We start from the raw sequence: 17,820 nt of genomic DNA, 5'->3' as shown, positions 1-17,820 counted from the left end.
GGCAGTGTTTCTTTAGCCTAGAGAACCTTGTACAAGTGAGAACACCGAGTCAAACTCTATGGTCCTAACTTCCTTTTCATAAAACTATGGTGTTAACTTCTGTTTCCCTGTTGTAAATACCCTCCATCTTAGCCAGAATGTGCACATACTGGGTCTGCATGTGCTGGTACTGAGTTGCAGCCTTTTCTCCTCCGAATAAACCTTTCTGGTGATGAAATACCTGGTCGATATTATTCAGTCAACACAAGAATCTTGGAAGTTTTATATCTGTGGTAGAGCCCGTGTGGTTTGTGCAAAAATAATTTCTCCAGTATGAGTACTCTTATTTGAGACTTAACTCTCTTAAAGCCTGAAGATGACTTAAACTCCATGGATGTTGGATTGGATTCAACCAAGAAAGTGAAAAGGCCCCGCAGTTGTGAAACAAAACTCTTGTAAACGATTCCAGTAATTGTGCTATAAGGTCACAAACTGGGATGCTAGTAGTTAGAATTGCTTTATTATAGTCCCTTTTACCAGGGTATTTTGTTTGGTGGATTAAATAACTGGTTTCTTTGTTGTAGTACCTGGACTGAGTTCTAGTTATTGGACTTGAGAACTCATTGTATCCGTTAGTATTTATTTATTACCTTCTGTGTGCCTGGGGGTGGGAAGAGATTGGCAGCAAAGGGACCTGACAGAACTTTTTGGGGCAATGAAAATATTTTACCTAGATTAGTGATGGTTCCAAGATTATGCATTTGTCAAAACTCAATTGTACTTTGTAAATTACCTCAATCTCATTTTCAAAAGCACGTGTGGCAAAATGTCCTTTGTGGGCGGGCCTCTTACCTGGGCAAGGCCTAATTACAAGGAGAGGGAAACAATCACAAGAATGCGGGACTACTGAAGAGTGGCGGTTGAGTAATAACCAGCAGAGACCGGGGCGCGTACCGCTGAGATGCGGGAGCTCCAACGGCTTCGGGTTCGGTTTCCGCCTGCGGGCGCCACTGAGATCCTACACTCCTGAGGGACCTCGGAAAGAAACGCAGCCGGCTTTCCCTGGGCTGGCTGACCTAGGCGGGCAGCACCTTCGGGACGCGCCCGCCCCGGTGGAGGTGCCGGCAGCAAGCCCCGGCCGTGGCGCCTCCGGAAACCCCACGGGTCACCGCTCCATCGGCACCTCCCAACCGCTCCGATTTCTCCCGAAGGCCGTCCACAGTAGCTTAGAGCAGAAAAGGAGTTTCGGGAGAGCTGGACGAGACAACGTCGCTCCCGTGACGCCACTTCCGGTGCCCCGCCTCCGATAAGCCATTTCCGGCGTTGAGCTGGTCGGGGCGGGGTGGCAGTTGGGTGCGCGGTGCTTTGAAGGCTCGGGAGTCTGCGGCCAACGGTGAGCGAGCCGTCGGTGCGCGGGCGGCCTCGCGCGGCGTGTCGGTAACAAGTGCGTACGTCGGGGCGGGTGCAGAAGCGCCCCAGACTTACGGCGTGGTGGGGAGCGGGCTCCCCGCCAAAATCAAGCCCGGGGTCCTCGGTGTGGAGCGTTCGCCCGCCCCGGCATGGCTGGCCTCTTTGCAGAAACGGGTTTGGGTTTTTTTCCGTCTAAATTCGCGTGGGTTCTTATTTCTCTTCCTGGTGAGGTCTGACCAGCAGGAAAGTAGTGTGTGTGCAGGCGCTTAGTGTCAGGCACTGTGCTAAGTGATGCTGATGCTTTAAAATGTTTTGCAACATTCAGATGCTGAGGGAATTGGGAGCTTGCAGTAGAGCCTGTTGGGAACTTGGACTGGTACTTTGAAAACATGGATGTACGTTTTTCCTTTTCCCTCTCGGAATTCTTACTCTTTGCTACCAATAAGCGTTCGTCTCCCCCTCTTCCTTACACCCTGCGCCTTTTTTATCTTATGCGGGTGTGTGAATAATTAATGGCAGAGTACAGTAAACTTAAAAAAGACTAATACAAATCAGAGGTAATTAAATGCCCTCAAAACCCCCACATATAGGTAGTTAAGTTTCATAGAATTAAATTTAGGTTATCACGTAATTGTGATCGCAACACTTATAAACCTAGTATTTGATGCTGTTTGATCTCACCTTTGTTAAAAGAAGAAACAACAGGCCAAAATGGAGTCACTTTTCCTAAGCCATGTCTCCAAACCAGAACTTAATAACTAACCTAATTGCAGTTTCTGCTCCCTTTTCTGCCTGTAAAATCTTCCTACAACTTAACAGAGCTGCCTTTTAGCTGTTAGGTGAGATGCTTCCTAGGCCTGTTTCATGAATTGCATAATAAAGCCAATTAGATCTTCAGATTTACTTGGTTGAATTTTATTCTTTAACACTTTTTAGGAAAGCATGTAAGTTAGCATATGCGTTTTTTTCAATACTTGATTTCTGCACCAGTATGAAATTACCAAAAAAGAACATGAGCATTTAGGACCAATTCATTTATGACGCTAGTTATTTTGGTTTGAATGCAGGCCACTTAAAAATAACTCATTGATATTCAGGATTAAGTACATATAAAGCACCTAGCACCTAACCAACACTAGGTAATTATTAACTGCTGTTATTATAATGATGATTATTTATAAAATATCATACCAGAGGAAGGCCAGTCTTTATGTTTTATTTATGTTGCCCTTATTGAAATACTTAATTTTCTCTTTTAAAAGATATGTTTCACTTTTAGAAATCAAAAATCTTCACGATCAAAATAGATTTTACTTCTTCTATTTATGTAACTGATTTTGTGGAGGAAAAGTACACGTTTTTTTTATTTAAATATCATTTTTTAATCTTATCTACTCTCTCTTAAACGTGGTAAACTGGTGATTTTTTTTTTAATGTAGTTATATAAGTAATGTGGAAATGAAATCATTTCTTTCACTGCTGGGGTGGGGCAGAGAGGCAGGCAAATCATAAGGCACTGGTACAGTGCTGATAGCCAGTACCTTATCCGAATTTACAAGAAGCTTTGCAAATCTTTGCACTAAAAGAATGATGTTCATCAGAGGGAAATAGCCAAAATGTTGATTGAGTGTATCCTATTCCCCACCCTCTACCTTCTCCCTCCCTGGCAATGGCATCTAAGAGAATCATATGAGTATATGCTCCTCTTGTTTTTTCCTGAAGCAGGGACAGGAAGCAAAACATAATATAGCAGAATGGTTGAAAATGTGGACTTTGATGTCTGGGAATGGGATTTAAGTCACCATTCTCCCACCCTGTGTGACTTTGGAAAAATTAGGAAACAGGAACGTTGTTGGTAAGATCAGCGTGAGTTCTGGTTCTTGGCCCATGTCTTGACTTTCATTCTACCAGGACAAACCAGAGTGTATATATAATGAGAATATTTTCACGTTGTCAAAAGAATATCAGGTTCTAAGAGCAGTGGAGCATACATTGCCATTTTCTAGCATATCATCACAGCCCAAAACTCTAATACGTTGCATCTGAGAGGCCTGAATTCACTGGCTAAAAAACACCGTGTTGCTTGCAGACAATAATAGTTTTCTTTGTTTTTAGACTGTAGCTGTGTCAGTGTGTTATGATGCCATCTCGTACCAACCTGGCTACTGGAATCCCCAGTAGTAAAGTGAAATATTCAAGGCTCTCCACAGATGATGGCTACATTGACCTTCAGGTAAATGCGGAAGGGAGCTGATGAGACTGTCTGGCTCTATTTCTGATGAGTTAGCAGGAAGACCTTCCAGGTAGAGGTTTTGCTAACTAACTGTCCCTGGGTATTAGAGGGAGCAGCAACAAAGAACTCAGCTCTAAGACCCCTTCAGCCATCGCGTGCAGAAGGAGGGACCTTGGCGGAGCAGTTTTTAGCCAATATAAATATTGTCCTTTTCTAAGAATTTTTTGTTGTAATGCGAGAGCCCAGTACTTGCAAGCTTTATTTAGTTTATCTGGAAAATAATCAGATTGTGTTTTGTTAAGTAGAATTTTTTTAAGGACTGTGTCATCGGTTTGTTTACACTTTAGTCAAAGCCAGTTCATCTTTTAAGGGAGAAACTTACTGCTAAAGCCAGCAGCTTGTGGAAATCTTCCTTCTTTCCTGATGTCATGAGATCCAATTTATTAAAGGTATTCTTTGTGGCAAACAGTAAGTAAAACAGAATATTTATTAAGTTTGTATCCTAGCCTGATCATTTTTTATAAAATACTTAATGGCGTAGCATCTCCTTTTGCCCACGTTTCCTTAGAATAGAATAGGTGAAACCAGGGCCAAGAAAGATGTAACAGGAAGCCATCCTTTAAATATAAACAAATCAATTATTCTTTGTACATTTTGGACCTGCACTTGAAGGAGAGAGATTTTTTTTTTACGTACATCTGAGAACTTTCCAGCCAGTTAGGTCAGGTACAACCTTGAGCTTAACCTACAAAACTTTCTCTCTGAATATTGAGCTTCTTAATAAGGGAGGTTACTTGCTCCGTGGATCAGGCAACTAATACTTTAGAAAAAGCTGTTTCCAAAATCTTTGACTACATGCTGACTTAACTTTGAAAGCCAAAAATCACTTACTTACTTTACTTCTCCAGAGCATAATGTTCACTCTTGAATCCCTGTAGATTAGTATAGCCTTCCATATACCAGGCATTTAATAAGTATACATCTAAGCAATGAATGACCATAAAGTGTCTTTTATCTTTTAAGAAAATAGCTTCTTATGGGCTGTGGAATGAGACTAGAACTAGAAAGAATTAACATTCTGCAGGGACTCCTTTGAGTGACTGGCATAGCAATACCTAGAGCTTCATCTCCTGCCTGTCTCTTTCCTTTCTCTCCCAGGGCTGCCCTGGGTTGTAAGACTTACCATATTTTGCCATGTATGATGCACACTTTTGCCCAAATTTGTGAGGGAAAAATGAGGATGTGCATTATACATGGGTACTAATTCCGTATTAATATGAATGTTTTTAATTCTTTTATTTATGCTTCTGAGTTAAAAGTGTAACTCTAAAAATCAACAATGATATCTGTATGCAAAATAATACCCTGGAATACAATAATTGGTTTTGTTGAACTTATGACAGACTTGCAATGAAAGTAATTTTGGCCAATGATTCAACTAAATAAAACAAAATGCCACATGTTGTTGTCCACAGAGTAAGTGACTCTGCCTTGATAAGACAGGCGATGCCGACTTTCTTACCACAGGGTGAATAGCGTGACATTTCTCTTTGTACACATTAGGCGGGACCTAGCAATCTATCTGATATTTTTACAAAAATTATTGGAAAATCCCTTGGAAAATTAAAACAAAAGATTTTTTTTCCCCTGAAAGTTTGGGCCAAAAACGTAGTGCGCATTAAACACTGGAGCGAATTATACACGGCAAAATATGGTAGTTCAAGCCACATGAAGCATTCAGATTGGTTCTTATTATCCTCCCTGCTTTAAAGTGTCTGAGCCCTGATATTTTCATAATGCTCTTCCTTGTCTTTTTTTGTTTGTTTCTCTTCCAGTTTAAGAAAAGTCCTCCTAAGATCCCGTACAAGGCCATTACGCTTGCTACAGTGCTGTTCTTGATTGGCGCCTTTCTCATTGTCATAGGCTCCCTCCTGCTGGCGGGCTATATCAGCAAAGGGGTAAGCTCAAGGGTCTGTGGGAATGTGCCATGAGGTCTTTAAAATGTGAGCGAGGGCTCTATTGTTTTATATTCACATCTAGTACAGCAGATTCCAACATGGAGAAAAGGGTTTGTTTGTTTTTAGTTTTTTTTAAGATTTTGTTTTTTGATATCAAAAGATATGGTTTCTTCCTTTGAGCAACAACAAACTTCTCTCCCAGTTCCTCTGAGGTGGGTGCTGGCAGGGCGTCAAATTTTCCCTCTGAGATGGTAGAGAGTTTTCCCACTGTCATCATTTGGAACAACAAAGCTGAGCCTGGCATCCAAGACTGCTGACTGCTAAAGGCTGTAACTGGAGTACAGTGTTGTTATTGTCAGTGTTTGGGGAGAAGCAGTGAGGCTTGTGAAGTTTTGGAGTCACTGACCAAGACTGGACTTCTGGCTCATGAATCAGATCCTTTTTATATTGGGTTTGGTTGCAGTTCCTACTAAGGTTCAAAAAGATACCTTAGAAACCTAAAGTGGTGTTTAGTGGTTCTTGGGCTGAATACAGACATTTACACACAGTGTCTAAGTTGTTTTGAGCTAGTATGGACCATAACTCATGTCCATTCTTCAACACACACAAGGCCGAGGGATGATGGTCCTGTTGCTTTGCGGAAGGACCAGCCAGGAACTGAAACTGGGGGCGTTATCATTGGAATTGGCGGTAGTACCAGTAGCACGTCAAATAAAATCATACAGACAGCTTATAAGGAGTGTATCTAATTTACCTTAGGTCCTTAGCTATTTAAAGCTATTACGTAGCCATCGGACGCTTACTTGGTGTGCAGTCTAATACTGAACACCTAGCTTAAGGACTGTGCCTTCGGTGAACTTCCATTGCAGAATGCGCTATAAATCTGAGAGGTATGGAAAGGAGTCTGTTAATGATAAGAAAATTGGGAGTGGAAGTGAGATCCACATGCAACAAATGTCCTTCACCTTGTGTGTTTTATAAGACTATAAATGAGGATAAAGATGTTAATTAAGAAAATCACTAGTAGGTTTGTTTTGTGGTTTGGGGTTTTTTCACTTTTTATTACAGACATTTCAAACAAAACAGAAGTAAATGGAATAATTTAAAGAATGCCCATGTGTCCAGCATCGACATTTATAAACATTTTGTTTCATATCCCCCAACTTGCTTTCCCGTGTATTAAAGCAAATACCAGATTTACATTTTACTGGTAAATTGTTAAGTGTGCATCTTCAGTATGATCTCTAACAGTTTTTGCATAAATCTAGGGGTGCTAGCTCAGTATCACTCACCTTGTTCTATTCCACATATTTCTTGCAAACGGTTAGATTTAGGCACTTGCTTAGATTTGGATTAGTTTAGTTTTATTTTAGAAAGAATATTTCCTAAGGTTGCTACGTATTTGCTATAACACATTGCTTCTCAAACTTGAATGTCAATCAAAATTGCCTGGTAGACTTGTTAACACAGAGATTCCTGGGCCCCACTCCCAGAGATTCCAATTCCTAGGTCTAGGGTGGGGCATGAGAATTTGCATTTCTAACAAGTTTGCAGGTAGTGCTGGTGGTCACAAGGACCACATTTTGAGAACATTGCTATCGCATTACAGTAAGAGGCATATGATAGTTGTCCTAAGTTTTAGTCGATGTTAAGATTGATTACTGGGTTCAAGTGTCTTCAGCCTTATTCATTTATTATAAACTTCTCCATCACCGTTTGCCCTTAGCAATCCAGTTTTATCATTTTCTGTATTTATTAGCTGAAATTCATCTATAAAGAACTTTCTCAAATCTGCTATTTGGTTACCCTGAAATATAGTGTGTATAGTGAAGGTAGGGAAAATATTTGATTGTTTCTCTTATTATTAGGTGTAAAAGTACACCTCGCAACCTCAATAGATGACCGGAGAATTATTAGTATCATTAGAAACTCTTAATTTTTACATATCTGTGTGTCAATTAGTTATAGTCTGTGCTTTTTAACATATTAAATTGTCTCAAATTTTGTGACTTTCCTCCTGTGTCTTTTAAACCTGACCCAGGAAACCGTTGATATCTTTCTGGTGCAAGTTATCCTAGTTACACATTTCCTGCCCCCCAATTTGTCAACAACCATATCTCTAAGGAGCCCTGGTTTCTTTATGGGAAGTAGACTTAGAGACCATAAACTGGGCATTAGTGGTGCTCATTGCTATTGGTTTTCATCGTTTCTAGGTCTTTTCAGTGACAGAATCAGGAAATAGGTATCTTTGAGAAAACGAGGGAAAATTATATACCGGGGGTGCCAAAAAAATGTACACAAGTGGACACTTACGTCAACGTTGCTCAAGCAGTAGTTCGCCGTAATCAGAAGTGTCTGGACGCTGATGGTAACCACTTTGAACACCTCTTGTAATTGCAGACGTCAGACGTGACTTGTTTTCATCTTTGTTATTGGTATATATTGAGTATTACAATTTTAATAGTTTTTTTCCTTTCTTAAAACGTGTATACATTTTTTTGGCACCCTCTGTATATATAAGTATAGAAAGAGATATTATATACTCTAGATATTTCCAATGCAAATTTTTTTTCTTTTTTTAATTTTTTAAATGTATTGGGGTGACAATTGTTAGTAAAATTACATAGATTTCAGGTGTACAATTCTGTATTACATCATCTATAAATCCCATTGTGTGTTCACCACCCAGAGTCAGTTCTCTTTCCATCACCATATATTTGATCCCCCTTACCCTCATCTCTCACCCCCACCCCCTCCAATGCAAATTTAACATTAGAGTTTGAACTTAATTTCTTTGATTTTGTGTATGTATGTCTATCCTAGTGATATTGGTATAATTTACTTGCCTTATTCTATTTTATACATATAATAGCATTAATACTACTACTGTTATTTTGAAGCTAAGTATAGGAAGGCTGGATACACTGGATGTTTTCTTTGCAATTTTTTAAATCCTTAGGATATATCCCATTATGTATGTATAGTCAAAATCCTGCAAAAGGTAAAAGAAGTAGAAAATGTAAAATAAGGTAACAGAAATAGCACCAAGTATGTCCGATTGTGAGACTCCATTTTTTTTTTGATGTTAAATAGTTCATCTTTGGCCTGAAAGAGTTCCTTCAGGTTCTCTTTCCTTGGGTTTAAGCTCATGTTCATTGAGTCATTGTGTGCCAGCACGAGCCACTTGCTTTACATGTATTACATCATTTAGTTTTCATTATAACCGTAAGAGATAAATACTTCTGTTCCTGTTTGTGAATGAAGCAGCCAAAATGAGACAACCCATCAATATACATTGTATAACTAGCCCTGTTAAAATGAATACACACACACACACACACACACACACACATATCTTGGAACCATAATGAATACAGGATGCAGTATGCAGTGACCAGTTCATTCCTTATAACACCTGGGCTCCTTAAGAGGCCGCCAGAAAACACAAGTTGCATCCAGCCCATCAAGGAGCCAAAGATGACATGAGCCCTTGGCCAAGTTCTGGTAGCCGTGCCATGAGGCAGGACCTGGCCGTGCAGCCATAGGCTGGCAGAGGTGGACAAAGGTGGTTGGCCTCTCAGTCCTATGAATTAGGAACTAAAGACTGCTCATCAAGCTTATTGGGCAAAGGCAGACCATCTGCACACCTGTCAGATTCTAACAGCCTCCAGGGTAGAGGACATATATGGGGGGGTTATGACAGTCCTCACCTTTGTGTCTGTCCTTGACCAGGGACACCCTGGGTCTGGGGCCTCTTCCCGTGCTGGGAAGGCCCCTGAAGCATGCCTGTCCCCTTCCACCCCTCTAAGAGATGAGAGGGAAAAGGAGATTTTTAGATTGGGTTTAAATCTTTGGATGAGGGAAATCTTCCTAAGCTTAAAAACAGTGGGAAAAATCAAAAGAAAAGGAGGATAAATTTAACTGTGTAAACATTTAAAACTGCACCTAAAAAACCAAGATAAAGAAATTTTGTAAAGGTGAATTCATTCATTCACCTGTATCAAGCCTCTGTTATATGTTGGGCACAGCTGGAAATAGATGAACAAAATCCCTGCCCTGAAGGAATTCCCCCCAAAATCAAAGCCCTACTGATAAAGAGACTAAACACCATTACTCCCTCTTTGACCTATGAATCGTGTTCATGGAAATATACACTAAGGAAATAATCTGAAAGGCCAAGAAAAACATTGAAATTTATTGTGGTATTCTCTACAGTCAAAAAAGTGAGACAACCAAAGTATCCAACAGTCAGGGACAAAGGGGTGGTTAAGTAAAATTGTGGTACGTCCATTATAGTGGCATGACACTACAGTGGCATTCACATACAGGTGTACAACATAATGATTCAATATTCGTATATAATTTCAAAATGATCACAGTAAGTCTAGCATCCATCACCACACATAGTTAGACATTTTTTGTGTGTGTGATGAGAACTTTTAAGATCTCTCATCAGCTTTCAAATATACAGTACAGCATTAACTATCACCGTACTGCATATTACATCCCCAGGACTTATTTTTTAACTGGAATTTTGTACCGTTTGACCTTCACCCATTTCTCCCACCCCCCTACCCCTCAGTGAAAGCTTTCAGTGATAATTTGGCAATAGCTTGTTATAATAAGAGACAAAAACAAGGCACAGAATGTGTTCACAACTAAAAACGTTGAAGGAGCAGAAGGAGATAAGCCAAAATATGGATGAACGTGGATAATTTACTTTCTTTATAATTTGTAGTACTTTGCAGTTTTTCTACAATTGATAATCAGTAGGAAAATAGATATAAGCCTTTTCCCTAGGTAGTGTACTACCCAAAGAGAATACTCTGAAAAGTATAAGATACTTGATCTATGGATTGGATCCATGGCTTTATTTTAAAAATTGTAACTTGTATGGTACTAATGTGTTTGCCTCTTTCTGCCACCAGGGGGCAGACCGGGCCGTTCCTGTCCTGATCATTGGAATCCTGGTGTTCCTGCCAGGGTTTTACCACCTGCGCATCGCCTACTACGCATCCAAAGGCTACCGGGGTTACTCCTATGATGACATTCCAGACTTTGATGACTAGCACCCACCGCACCCCTAAGAGGAGTCAGATGGAACCAAGCCCAGCTTTAAGACATTGCTCAGAAACTGTGGTTAAGGGCTAAGGAATTCTGCAACTTGCATATGTTTAGCAAAACAATGGCCAGGTTTTATGAGTCCGGTCTTACAGCTATTAACTGAGCTTACAATTAGCTAATTAGAGCAGGTTTTATTTTTCACCTCCTGGCCTTGGCAAAACTCCTGACAAGTTTTTCCACATGAACCTCTACCATGGAAGAATAGCAATGTTAATTGTATGGAAAAGTGGGAGGTTATTCTGTAGTGGGAAGGGTTGTTATCACCACCCTTTTTAGAGATGAGTGTTTCTTTTATATAGGCTTCAGTGTCAGTTCTTGTGGCAAATGGAAGAATGCAGTATGTCAAATTCCTTATTACTAAATAATTTATTTTGAAAATATCTATCTTATCCCCATACTCATCTCTAACTTTGTGTTCTAATGGAACACCTTGGCAAAATCAAATATCAGTGTGGGTGCATCTGTAATATTTTTTACTTGCTTTCTTATTAACAGCAACCAGGAATTTTTTAAACCTCAGAGCAAGTTTTCAAAATGTAAACACTCTCTCTGTTCACCACTCCTTGGCCAGCTCTGATCTGGTTCACCAATAAGTTGGCCAGCATGTAATTTGGGTCAAGATGTTCTGTGCATCATGCCTTTAAGGACTGGACTTTTGGTTGTTTCCTAAGGAAAAATGTAGATGAGAGGTTGTTATTTAGAGGTAATAACCCCGTTGTTAGCACCTTGTACTGTGTTATTCTGCTGAAGAGTGCAGATTTGGCTTGGATCCCTGCAGGACTAGACTGCCTTAGTTTGATTCTGTTTCCTAGCTTGCAGCAAGTGACTTATGTTCAAAAGAAATTAAATTGTCAAAATCTAAATCCTAGACTTAAGTTAACTTTAAACAAATCTCAAAAAACATTTAATGATTATGTGGTATCTTTGATCCCAGTACCCAGGACAACTTTCATTTTTAGATAATTGGCATTGTAGGTCATACTGCTTTCCAGCCGTTCTTTTCCTCTGAAGTTGTGGACTTGGGTGACTTCCTGGAAGTGCTATCAGCTGAGATTTGGAGGCCTGTGGGTAGAACGAGTTTGCTAGAGAAGATGAGTTCAACTTCGATGTGTTAAGTTTTAGATGGTTACTCGACATCCCAGTGGAGTTGTTGCCTAGGCAATTGCAGTGTGCAGGTTTGGAGTTGGAAGGGCGTCTAGGCAGGAGGCAGAGATTTGGGAGTCATTGTTGGGATAATATCTAAGAACCATGGGGCTGGATGAGATCACCCACAGAGTGTGTGCACATGGAAAAAAAAACACTGGGTCTCAGGAAATGAGGGACAAAGAAAGGGTGACCTGAGCATCCTCCAAGGTTACGTACATTTGTTAATGGGAGGGTGGGCTGGGGAAATCCAGCAGTCTAATTAAAGTTCTTGGGCCTTGGCAGCGAAGATGTGAGGAAATATACACATATAAAGCTTTTTCCTGGGCAGTGTTTGCAAAGCAAAGCTCAGGGAGAAGGTTTTGGGCAAACCAAATTACTTGGGTCTTTTTACAGTGATTATGCTACTGATAAGAGGAGAGGAAAAAAATGGAACACAAGGATATAAAGTAAAAAGTAAGCATTTGGTTGGGGGGAGTAAACATTTGGCTCCCCTAGCCCAGTCCCCAAGGTTGTCTAATTAAGTTTCTTACATACTGGTCCAGAAATGTTCTAAGCACATATATACACACATATATACACACACATATACATACATACATATGTATATATACACATGTACATACACATATATTTTTAAAACTTAGGCTTTCATTGTATACTTCTATAATTTTCCCCCCACTTACTCTATTTTGTATATCATTCCATATCCACGAAGATCAGCCACATTCTTTTTTTTAAAGATTTTGTTGGGGAAGGGGAACAGGACTTGATTGGGAAACAGTGTGTACTTCCAGGACTTTTTTCCAAGTCATGTTGTTGTCCTTTCAGTCTCAGTTGTGGAGGGTGCAGCTCAGCTCCAGGTCCAGTTGCCCTTGCTAGTTGCAGGGGGTGCAGCCCACCATGTCGAACCGGCAACCTTGTGGTTGGGAGGACACGCTCCAACCAACTGAGCCATCCGGGAGCTCAGTGGCAGCTCAGCTCAAGGTGCCGTGTTCAATCTTAGTTGCAGGGGGCGCTACCCACCATCCCTTGCGGGACTCGAGGAATTGAACTGGCAACCTTGTGGTTGAGAGCCCACTGTCCCATGTGGGAATCAAACCGGCAGCCTTTGGAGTTAGGAGCATGGACCTCTAATTGCCTGAGCCACCGGGCCGGCCCCACATTCTTTTTAATGTACATTATAAGTGTAGCTTTCCGCGCTGTGTGTGTAATCATAGGGTCCTCAGAGCAGAGACCACAAAAGTCAGATTCCTAGAGCAAGAATCGCCTCTCGTGAGGAATGGCCCTTGCTGTTCTACTTGAACATTCAGGCCCATAATCTCATTCCAAGTTGGAATGTTACAGGAGTATTGTTTATTAAGCCAAAATTGGATTCCCTGCAATGATGCATTGACAGTAATTGTATATTATGGTGCTTTTTAGAAAACGTCTAAACCACCATAATGATGAATGTTTCTTGAACCCTTTGTCCAATGTTGTGCTAAGCACTTCCATTACATATTCTATTTCATTTTAACCTTGGGAAAACCCCGAGTTGGGTAAGATTCTTAGGTAATAGATTGGATATTTGCAACTCAAATTAGGCAAAGCCTGAGTTCCCCTTACTAAGTATGAAAGCCAAATGCCTTTAGGTGCTTGACGGAAACGGGACAGAGGTATGGATAGTAGTAGTGGGGATGAAAGTCAGTTGCCAAAAGTGTATTTGTGGGGACAGAGCCCCAGAGATACAGGCTCTCGGCCTCACGTGGAAAGGTGCTGGCTCGGCTGTGGCTGATTGGCCGTCAGCTGTGGCCGGTTAGCCGATAGGCCGCTGGTATAACTGCTGCGGCTTCGGAGGAGAGCCGAGGACTGCTGAGGACTGCCGAGGAGCTGAGCAGAGCCGAAGAGAAGAGGAACAGAGTCGAGAGAGTGGAGGAGAGTCGTCTGTCGGTCGGTTGGCAGAAAGGCGGACAGCAGGTCGCACGTCCAGTGGGCCCAGCCTCCAGTGAGACCATAGTGGTATGACCCCTACCTATGGCTCCGTGGGTGTTCCTTTTTGGCCTCACCATATCCTGCGTTCTTGTGTGGGGAGCGGGAGCAGAGACCCCGCAGGCCGCCCCGCCTGAAAAATGGCGCGGCGAGCAGGCCTCCGCGCACGACAAATGGCGCAGCGAGCAGGGTCTCCCGCACGACAGTATTTTACCTAAAAGCAGCCTTCTCCCCACCTCTTTCCCCAACCTTGAAGTGTTGGCCAAACCATGTGTCCTAGCTTTAGAAGGGTTTTTTATTTGTGACAACTGTTATGCCCCTCAGTCATTTCCAAGGCTAAAAAATCCTCCCAGTTGCATCAGCTGTTTTGCATATGATAATGATTCCAGGTCATTGCCTCTGGATGAGTTTCACCTGGTTAATGTGCCGGAAACCTATTGACTGCTTCCTTTGCCAGGAATTGTCAGGTGCTGAAGGTACAACAGAAAAAGATAGGGTTTGGTTAGCAAGGGGCAGAGTTTGCAAACTAGTGGCTACATATTGGCCTGCATTTTGTTTTTACAAATGGAAAGGTTCTCATGATCTTGATTTTTGGTTTTTCTTGAAAAATGAATAGATTTTTCTTTGTTACTGAGAGGCTACAACCATCTGGAGCAAGATAGTGAAGCAGCTTTAACTGAGCAGAATTCTCCAGTTCATTGCAGTCCCCACCACTGCTTGGTTATTTTTGTACTCTACCTGCTTATTTTCTTCGTTAAGGGCCAAGAGTGTCTGGTGGTCCCTCGAAGTCTAGCACAGTGCGTGTGGTCACTTAGGTTTATTGAATGAAGATCCAAAGCCAATAGTGCATTTCCATCCCAGGACACTGTTCCTTTGGGCTATGGACAGATGGGCTGGTACCATTTGATTCAGACTTTCCAAAATGATTCTCCATAAGCTGCCTGGAAGGCCAGCTACTCCAGAATTGGTGCTACCCAGTCAAGTCTATGCCTGGTACCGTCTGCTCAGGTCAGTGAGCCCCACCTCACAACCACCTGCAAATCCCCTCCTTGGTCACGCAAAGCCCCTGCTAGCTGGCACAGAAGAACCTCCTGTTACTGATGCGGTGAGGGAAGTTGGTAGAGGAGCAATCACAGCCTTGACTTTCTGCTGACCTCCCAAGGGTCATAAACCAAATCAAGCCACCTTAGTTACCTTGCTCATTAAATTCCTATCCCCTTGGGATGTCAAAAAATACCAGGTGTTTCCCCCCTGTAATGGAGAGTGAAACCACAGACCCAAAGAGCCATGGAATGATGCTGGCGCAAGAGGAAGGCCTCCTGCTCATTCTGAACATTGACTCGGGATGATCTTCCACTGTGTTGCTCTCCCAGGTGTTCGCATCCCGCCTCTGCCAAGGACCAGGGAGTCTTCTTTCTCCTCTGGTCTTATCCACTGACAGTAAGAGAAGTTAATCGGTCAAGGCACAGAGGTTAGGATTTTGCAATCTAGAAAAATAAGGCAGGCACAAAGTCTGTAAAGTCACGTAGGGTGTTGGCAGGGTGGACCCACGTTTACTGACCAAGAACAAGGTCATTGAAACTTGATACTTGAGAGTACTGTGGGGTCAAAATATCTCTATTAAATAAGCAAGTCAACTTAAACATTAACCAAAAAAGTCGACCACTGAGCTTTGAAAAGCAGATCTTGATACAATTAGGTCCTCCACATGTATTAACTGTTATCAGTCTCAGTTTTAATCTAACCTTGGTCTCTCCAGACTTAATTTGCCTATTCACCTTGCATTCTACTTTTAAGTTCATCCATGAAACATTTTTAGGGCAACTACTGTAGACATTAACACTTCACTAGACATCAAAACAGAATCTTCCACTTCAGAAGTTTGCAACTTATTTAGGAGAAAGATCTATATCCGAACTAGTTAAACAGATGTAATAAGTAATACTAATAAATAAGTAATTTAGAAAATGACTGCTCTGCTGAGTGGATTGGAGAGGAAAAGAGGCTCAAGAAGCTATGGAAAGGTCTGGCTGAGACAGGGCTCAAGCTAGACCAAGGGCTGGTGGCAGGCAACTTGGGCTGGCCCCAAACTGGTAATGAGTGCTGTGGTCTGGGGCCCCTGGGCTGGGCCTTGAGACAGGTGGGGATTAAGGTTGCCTAGGTGACAGTTCTAGGCTGTCACCAACTAAGAAATGAGGAACTTAAGTAGTTTTAAAAATTGTGTTGTATTTTTCTCAAAATTATCAACGCACATACTTCTAAAAAGTCAAATAGTTCTGCCAAACTCGTTATGAAAACCAGTAGTTCTCTGCAACCCCTCCGCCCTCGCTCCCCAAGAGATAACAACCAATTCTTCCAGCTGAATCTTTGTAGTGACTTTGGTACCTCCACATGAAGTATTTCTATCACCACTTCACAATTTTCAGTATTAGGCCTAGTCAGTTGACTTTATCCACTGGAAGATGTAGATTTCGCTCTGTTCCTTCTCGTCCCCATCATACTCACATACTTGCAGCCCCTCCATTTTCTTGGTATAATTTTGTCATTTTAGTTGGGTCAATGTTAAATGTTCACATTACTAAGAACTTATATAAACCCTATTTACAGCTAAGCCAGGACATATATTATGACTTACTTCTCCCTTCTGGCACAACTTTGCTTTCCCTGAAGTTAACAATCTTTTGTGTGTTGACATGATTTTCTATGTACCTATCGCTAATTCAAGCTGCCGCCATTTGTATGTGTCTCCCAGTAGTCCATCCATTTCATCTTGAACACTCTGGGGCCTGCTGTCCTGTTCTCTGTCTGTTCCTTGTTCCTCAGCAGTGACGATGTGACTTTTAGGCTTCCCGTGTGACATCTGTGAAGATGTCTGGTGCCACTGAGTCTAGATTTTTAATTTTGCTGTTATTTTTCTCCAGATGTTTGTAGGATTGTCTCCAGTGTCCTGAAATTTCACAATGACATGTCTCGGTCTGTTTTGATCCAGTGCCCATTATCCATTTTGCCAGGTGTTCTGGGCCCTTTCAGTCTGGAAATGTCTTTTAGTATTAGGGAATTTTCTGAAATTAATCTGATAATTTCCTTCACTCAAATGTCTGTTTTCTGCATCTGAACTTGCTTTTTTGTAGGTGTTAGTCCTTATCTTTTCTTTCCTATTTTCCACATTTTGTCTTTTTGATCTTTATGGAAGATTTCCTCAGTCTACCTTCCAACTCTTCTGTTGTACTTTTGGTTTTTGTTTTGCTCTCATGATTTTAATGCCCAAAGATTGTACTGGCTGTTCTTTCTATAGCAATAAATTTTTATTTTGTGTCCATAACATCTTATCTCAATATATTCTCTTATCAACATAAAATATTCACATAATCAGCATAGCAGTCAGAATGATTCGTTTAAAATATGTCATATCATGTCATTCCTGTGAGAATCCCATGGTGCCTTCACATGTGACTAACAGTAAAAGCCCACAACCCTGCAGGGGCTGGCAGGGCTCATCATGACGTCTCGTCCTCCTCACCTTCCTGTTGTCAGCTGCTCTAGCTCCATTCTCTCTACTCCCGGCACACCAGCCTCTGCGCGGACCCTGACTGTCCCGGGCACACTCCCACCTTAGGGCCTGGCTTTAGCTTTTCCTTCTGCCTAGAATCCCTCACTCCTTCAAGACTTTGCTCAAATCACATCTTCTCAGTAAGGCCTGCCCTGGCCTCTGTTTAATGCTACAACCGGCCCACACTTCCATGTCATCCATTCTAACAGCAGCACTATGGTTGCCCTTCATAGCAATTGTCACTTTGTAACTCACTATTTAATTTTACTTATTTACTATGTTTTCTTCATTGTTTTCTGTACCATTCCACTCCCTCACCCCACCCCAGTTAGAATATCAGTTTATAAGGGCAGACATCTCTGTTTTGTAGACTGATGTTCCCAGCACTTGAGAACCATGCTTGGCATATGGGGCACCAATAATCTTTGTTGAGTGCAACAATGAGTGACTGA

General features: G+C 41.6%; 1 protein-coding gene across 6 annotated transcripts; it reads left to right on the top strand.

Annotated features, from left to right (window-relative positions):
• The first annotated feature begins 1,235 nt into the window (after nucleotides 1–1,235).
• TMEM230 (transmembrane protein 230) lies at nucleotides 1,236–11,607 on the top strand. Of its 6 annotated transcripts, none has more exons than XM_074317424.1 (5): nucleotides 1,236–1,372; nucleotides 3,505–3,622; nucleotides 3,993–4,071; nucleotides 5,458–5,580; nucleotides 10,509–11,607. In XM_074317424.1, the coding sequence occupies exons 2-5, from the start codon at nucleotides 3,600–3,602 to the stop codon at nucleotides 10,647–10,649; spliced, it is 366 nt and encodes a 121-aa protein (XP_074173525.1). In that variant the 5' UTR covers nucleotides 1,236–1,372; nucleotides 3,505–3,599; the 3' UTR covers nucleotides 10,650–11,607. The 6 variants fall into 6 exon arrangements, with proteins under 6 accessions (XP_074173525.1, XP_019589390.1, XP_074173526.1 ...); XM_074317425.1 differs by having other exon boundaries at nucleotides 1,284–1,423; XM_074317426.1 differs by lacking the exon at nucleotides 1,236–1,372 and adding an exon at nucleotides 1,445–1,563.
• Nucleotides 11,608–17,820: the final 6,213 nt, after the last annotated feature.

The sequence above is a fragment of the Rhinolophus sinicus genome, linkage group LG13 (genome assembly GCF_036562045.2).
Source record: "Rhinolophus sinicus isolate RSC01 linkage group LG13, ASM3656204v1, whole genome shotgun sequence".
NCBI classification, from domain to species: domain Eukaryota; kingdom Metazoa; phylum Chordata; class Mammalia; order Chiroptera; family Rhinolophidae; genus Rhinolophus; species Rhinolophus sinicus.
Note: the sequence above shows the minus strand (reverse complement) of the source record. Positions and strands in the feature narration are given on the sequence as shown.

What these genes read in the sequence shown, in the direction of transcription:
- TMEM230 (XM_074317424.1), top strand. Translation starts at nt 3,600, where the DNA reads ATGATGGCTACATTGACCTTCAG. An exon ending in ATGGCTACATTGACCTTCAG is followed by an intron (nt 3,623 to 3,992) that starts GTAAATGCGGAA and finishes TCATCTTTTAAG; the next exon opens with GGAGAAACTTACTGCTAAAG. An exon ending in CGGGCTATATCAGCAAAGGG is followed by an intron (nt 5,581 to 10,508) that starts GTAAGCTCAAGG and finishes TTCTGCCACCAG; the next exon opens with GGGGCAGACCGGGCCGTTCC.